The 6,861-nt window shown below is 37.6% G+C and overlaps 1 protein-coding gene across 1 annotated transcript in view; it reads right to left on the reverse strand.

Moving 5' to 3' along the window:
* The window catches only part of TBC1D19 (TBC1 domain family member 19), a 96,161-nt gene extending 89,300 nt beyond the window's left edge, over nucleotides 1-6,861 (reverse strand). The window contains exon 1 of the mRNA XM_026648126.1: nucleotides 6,698-6,861. Within this exon, the coding sequence (XP_026503911.1) occupies nucleotides 6,698-6,799 (102 nt within the window). The 5' untranslated portion in view covers nucleotides 6,800-6,861. The remainder of the gene's footprint in view (nucleotides 1-6,697) is intronic.

Consider the following 6,861-nt stretch of genomic DNA (forward strand, 5'->3'; position numbering starts at 1 on the left):
TAGGTACACACGTCGTCCTAATAGCTCACATTTTTTTAGTCCTGGGATCAACCTGCTTCTGTGTTTCAGGAGTGGATATCATACTCTCCTCACTCACAACCTTTTTCAGCTGTATATTCAACTGATTTGACTATATAAAGTAATAATGTGTTGACCATTTAATAGTTCTACACACTGTCTAAATATTTTCAGTCTTCCATTTAAAGTCTTTTCTTCTTAGGTAAGTGCCATAACTTTCGTATATGTTTATTACTGTTCATCTGGCTAGTTTCACACAAGTGCAAATGTTTTAGCTTTAATTGCTGATATCTCCCTAATCATAACACTCTCTCAAAATGGTCATAAGAAAATGTTCACAGTTTTGCTTGCTAGGTAATTTATATTAACTAAAACCAAAAGAAGTCCAAGTGCTAATTTTGGTTGGATTTTAATTTATACCCCCTTTTCAGAAAAAAAAAGTTATGAACATGTTTGAGCAAATTTTAGAGTATAGAAACCTGATTGACATTGACACCAATAGCCTTGTCTACATTTGAGCATTTCTACATTAAATTATGTTTGATAGCTAGGGAACAGCATAGTGTCAAAGTGAAGCACTGTTCATATACAAGTACAAATAATATAGCAATTGAAATGGAAAACAATTGAGAGCAAGTAACAATTAGTCTAAGCTTTTAGGCAGAAGTAGGTCATTTTAAATTTGCTGGATAGGTTTTGTAAATTATAATATTTGCAGTTTTAATCAACTCCCTAGGTTTCATTTGAAGATAGAAATTTGCTGCAAATAAGGTACACATCTGCAAGGTAGTTCATGTGTACATACATAACTAATAAAGATCTTCTGTGAATCAAACTTAAGTTGTTTCTGAACTCCTTAATCTGTTTAACGTATTCATAACGGTATTCAATTTAAGATTCTTCACACTGCAAATGTTACTGCTGAACAATATAGACAAGAAGATTACAATCTCTATTAATACGAGAACAGGTCAGTAAGTTCTCTGTTAAATATGATACATGAAAAGAAATTTATTATCTATAATGAATCATGAGCCTACTATTGTTTGATATATTTTGGTATATAATGTTGCATATTACAGAGCTGATCACTTTCTAAATGTGAACTTTCATATCAGCGAAGTTCAGTATCAATAATTCTTCTAGTACCGAAAAAAAGATAATCAAGGAAACTATTTTGATCTGATCTCACAGTCTGTCCACCCTAGCTAAGCTACTATAATGTCCATCTGCCCTTCCTTTAGCCACACCCATCCAGGTAGTGTCAATATCTTGATACTTACGCCTCCAAAACTTTCCCAAAAACAGACATCTCTCTCTACCAACACCACTAAAACTCTTGTGCAGGCCCTTATTTCCCATCTTAATTAGGCAACCTTCTTCTTTGACCTTCCTGACACCCACCTCAGGTCCATCAAAAAGCTGCTGATAAGGTTATCTTCCTGAGCAGTCATTCCAATCATGTCACCCTCTTCCCCTTCTTTAATTACCTCAAGCGGCTCCCCTTTCACGACCATACCAGATATACCTTCTTATCCACACTTTAAGATCCCTTATGATCCTTTCTATCTTATCTGCCTTCTCCACTTGGCCAACCTCTATCACCCAGAAGTCTGCTTCTTCTACAAGCACCTTCACATATTCGATGCTGATTCTTATGCATGAAACTCCCTCTCATAACTTATCTATAAAGCCACAACCCTGTCTTCTTACAAATCCCTTCTCAAGACCCACTGCTGAGATGCCAACAATAAATTGCAATCTGAAAAGGGTCATGCAGATGGCAACAGGAATTACTGGTATCATTAATATCACATTTGTTTATGTTTTTAAAAAATTACTCTGCTTAAGTTTTCATCTCTTCTTTTACTCCACTTCTCCCCACTGTATGTCTAATGTCTGGATAGGGTTTTTCTACATGTCAGAAGGACAGTTTATGAATCTTCTGCCCCAATGAAATGCTGGGGCCTATTTTTTTTAAATTATCTATCTGTCCATCCAGCCAGATATTTTTATGGTTACAGTAGGTTCTGAGTGACTCACAATCATTAACAGATTTTTATGAGCGCTCAATGGAGGTGGAAATTCCATTTCACAAAAGTTTATAAGATTTCAATATTTGGCTTCATTTCAAATCAGAATGAAACCAGAAAATTTCATAATTTTCCACAAAAGAAAAGTCTGACAAATTGTTTCAGATCAAAACATTTCATTTTGATTTTGACTTTATTATAATGTAATAAAAAATGCAAAAAGTCATTTCAAAATGAAATATCAAAACATTTCATTCCAAAAATGTCAAAACAGGGCATTTCAACATTGTAGGAACTTTTTTCCCATAATTTTTCTCCTAAAGAAAATTTTTGCAAACTCGACACAATGTCACAAAGCATTTGATTTCAATATTTAAATTATTTATATACAGTGGAACAGTTCTAACAGAAGAGATTGAGAGAGACCCACTCCATTACAGCCAATAGACTGGTGGTCAGGCACTCATTAGAGCTGTGGGAAACCTGTGTCCACATCCCTGCTCCAAATCAGGTAGAGCAGGGATTTGAATATGGGTCTCCCACATTCCAAGTGAATACCCTGACCACTGGGCTATTGGCTTTAGTGGGGGGGGGGGGGTGTCTCTCCCTCTCATTTTTTGCGAGGAAGAGGCTGACCTGGCTTAGGCACCTAACTCCAGGAGAGGGTTCATGGCTGAAAATCTGAAGTAGTGCTCTCCAGCCTTTCAGTCAGGCACCTCAGCCTCTTTGAGGATCTGAGCCTTCAGCCTTGTCCCTTTCCTTTGCATTTCACTTGTGGCTGGCACAGGCAGCTGCCTGCTCAGTTTGCTGGCTTCTGAGAATCCCTTTCTTAAGTGTTTAACTCTCCCCATGCACTGTATGGGAAGGCTGGGTGCCAAACTGTGGGCTATGAATTCCAGTGGGCAGGAGGGGCACTTAGGAGTTCATTTAAGTCCCCTTTGTGAATCAAGCCTTTGGTCCCTACCTTCTAGTTACTGTGGCTCAGAGGTATATTCAAACCTTTTTAATACTCTTGGGTTAGAGCTAATCTGCCATCAGAGTGAATTATCAAAGATAACTGAGTTTTTATGCAGGGTTCTAGCATCTCACATCAACTTGATGCCGAAGAATCCTGTAAAATAAGTTGCTGTTTCCACTATGTGCTTGGCAACTTAATTATCCTAAATACTGTAAGTAACATATCACACATGAAAATTTAAGAAATAAAGGAGAAGTCTTGTCTCTTCTTTACAATCCCCTTTTCCTTCTTGTACCCAAAAACACAACCGACTTGTATCTCTACTAAGATCCAAAGACTCAACATTCATAAACATCATTCTTAAGCAACCCACTTTTTTCAAAAGTTCTGTAAGCTGACAACAGAAATTGTTCTTTTTGAGCTCTGCCTGCTAGAACTAAAAAAAAAAAAAATTAATGAGTATAGCAAGAATTTTGTTGTTATTTTAAATATTAGTTCCCCAATGTTTTAATTAGGCTCAGTAAATAACACTAACTCTAAAAAACTCTGGACACTAATTTTAAGGGGGCATTATGTGGACACACAAATCTTGACTTACATCCTGACATTTGTCAGATATTGTACATGCACATGCATGTGCATACAAAATTTTGAAGAATGGATTTTGAGTGATTTGAGGGTTTACAATGTTATTTACACAGCACTCCCAAAGTGATTTTTTATATTTTTTAAAAACAAATGAGAGCTAAAAGTTAAGTTTTCTCTTGGAAGAATTTAGATGAGCAACAAAACAGATCTCAATATCACTGAGATTTATCTAAAATTGGCTTCATGTAGAGAGGTTCAATTCTGCAGTTAGTACAGATTTATTTATACCACAACATTCAGGTCAGAAACAGAATGTAACTAACAAGCAGACCAGAACATAGATCATGTTTCAGAGATAAATAGGAGTTGAGGTGTCTTGCATAAGAATAGCAAGATTTTGTACACCATCTGCAGCTTCAAAGTTAGCCAATTTAATGGCCTGATTAGGCAGTAATTTGAGACTAACAATAACAAAATTCAACAAATCACAAAAACAAAACAGAGAAGGCCTGGATCCCTCCCCAAAAAACCCATTACAACCATCCAGTATAGAGAAAACTTGAAAATGGATCAGAGTTTTGGCAGAAAAGAAAAAACAAGAGAGATCTATGTTGTTTGTAAGGGGAGGATAATTGTGAGGTTCATAAATTAACTCAGAATCAAAGAGAATGCACATATTCCTGGAAAAACCCAGGATCCAAAGGTAACCTCTTAAAAAGCAAGAATAAATGATGGAACAATTACAATCAGGACCAAGAAACACTACCTCAACTTTGTCAGTATTCATTAAAACTACAAATCCCCCAAAATGGCTAATCACATTTAGAAATGCTTTTGTAGTAGACATCAAATAATGTCAAGTTCAAGCTGCTCTCTTCACCTTTACAAAGCTTCATCCTACTCTACATCTCTCTACCCTCATCTCCTAAGTATTCGCAATATTTAAACTCTGGCCAATCTGCCTTCTTCTTGCCCTATTTGTCTCCTTTACCTTCTCCATATGACTGGAATAATCTCCCTACCAATATATACCAAGCTCCTTCCTTTTCCTTCCACAAACTTCTAAAACCCACCTATTCTGTGAAGTTTTTAAGAGAGACTGGGCTGTGGCCATTATCTACTGTTCTGTCTGTACTGTTGGTTTTCACTTATATATTTACATTATAAATCTTCTTTTGTGTTTGGTAGTGACCTACATAGCACTTACAACACTATGTTCATTTACTTATCTACATAAACAAGAGAGCAGAAGATACAGATCTGGAACTGCAGACAAATTATATTTAACAATTTTATATAATTATGATGGATAATATAGATTTTTATTTTTAAGTTTTTTTTATTTTTATCTATTTAAATTTCACAATTGTGGGAAATTATGGAGGAGGCCAGACAATGGCTAGTCGGACAATAATTACTTAATGACAGTAAATGTTGAGATTCAAAAAGTTAAAGCTTTATAACTGTTAATACACAAATTGTCAACATCATATGTCAAAATATACAAAGTAAATATCATTAAATCAAATTCTAAAAAGTTTGCAAGCAGCATTTTTCTTACTTTGGCTATCTGTAAATTACCTTTATCATTGATAGAATTTTTTTTTTGTCAGTTTGTGTGTGTACCACTGAAATGGACTTTTATCAATAAAAATTTAATCCTTTCAAGACTATTTAATAACAATGAAAGTCAGGGGACAGCACTAATAGATACAAAGAAAAATAATACAGGGTCCAACACAGAACCCAAACAATCAGTCGGAAGCCTACACTGACATAAAAGTGAAATGGCATGATTCCACACAGAACCCAAACAATCTGAGAGCTATAAATTAAATCAATAGAGCAATGAATCATGGAAGTCAAAAGTGGACAGCCACGGAACATAGCCTTGTCTAATACAGGAATACTAACAAAAGTAAGGCAAATAACCATGTGTTTTATCCACTAAAACATCATTTGTACAACATAAGGGACACTGTCAATTTAAATATTGTCCACAATTGAAATTTTGTAAAAAAACAAAAACAAAAAAACAATATTTTATAAAATGTAATACCAAAATAAATGTTTTCATAATGTTTTTAAAGTTTGAAACCCAGAACTAAGAACCTGAAAATAAAACTGATAAACTAGACAAAAGTTAAATTGACTTAATTGATTTTATTACCAAGCCAAGAGAAAAAAATAAAGAAAAAAAAATAGTAACAAAAACTGGAGTTTCAAAAGAAACTACAGAGAATAGGATCATGCAAACAGATATTGCCATGAACAATAAGACAAGATGTCATCCACAAGAAAAAGCAGGCGGGGGGGGGGGAGGGAGAGAAATACATGAAGACAGAGTTTTATTTCATTTCAAATTCATTTCAGGCCATAATGTTTGTGGCTGTTCCACCTCAAACAATCCACAGGACAGGATGTCCACTAAGGAGATACATATTAAAACAACATCTCTTTGCCTTTAAGAACACCTAAAAAAACCTAAAAGTGGATGTAGAGTGCAGTGAGAACAAAGGATCCCAATTATTACAACATCATTTTCTGGTGCATATTTCATTTATTTTCCTTCCTTTTCACCAAATCCTTATGTTCTGAGGGGAAACCGCAGGAGGAGAGGGAGTTAAAAAAAACCGCATCCCAAATTAAGGATTAAAAAACGACCCAATTCATTTGGTGGAGCAATTTGAATGAATGCGACTTTAACCATATTATTAATATACACAGCGAAATCCTCCCTCCCCGGAGGGTGAGGCTATAAATACTGCCCTGACAGTTAAGCAGCGAGTCTCCTGGCCCTGCAGAAGGGTGAAAGGTTTAGGGCAGGTCTGACTCCCTCGCCTCTGGACAGGCACAGGGTCCCCACGTTCATCCCCGCCTTGCGGCATCCGCCCAGCAGTGTCCGTGGCGAATGCTGGGCGTGTGCGTCCAGCCAAGGGGGAAGGGGTGAAGGGGGGATGGAGAGAGGGACACGGAGAAAGGCCGGGGCGGGGGGGAGCAGAAAGGGAGACAGATGCCTGGAAGGAAGGGACGGACGGGGATGCAGCGGGTCAGGCAGGCAGCGGGGGGAGGGCAGCCGCGGGCCGGGGACTGGGCTCACCCGGGCCTGCCGCTCCAGCTGGGAATGGAGGCTGGAGCCCTTCAGCCGCTGCACGATCTGAGCGATGGCCAAGGAGAGGCCGGTGTCCTGCTCCAGCATCATCCCAGCGCAGACCGGCGGGATGCGTGCCCGGTCAGCGCTCCTCGTTGCCGTAGCGGGGCCAA

This window comes from Terrapene carolina, unplaced genomic scaffold, assembly GCF_002925995.2.
Source record: "Terrapene carolina triunguis isolate 2854851 unplaced genomic scaffold, T_m_triunguis-2.0 Scaffold66, whole genome shotgun sequence".
NCBI classification, from domain to species: Eukaryota; Metazoa; Chordata; order Testudines; family Emydidae; genus Terrapene; species Terrapene triunguis.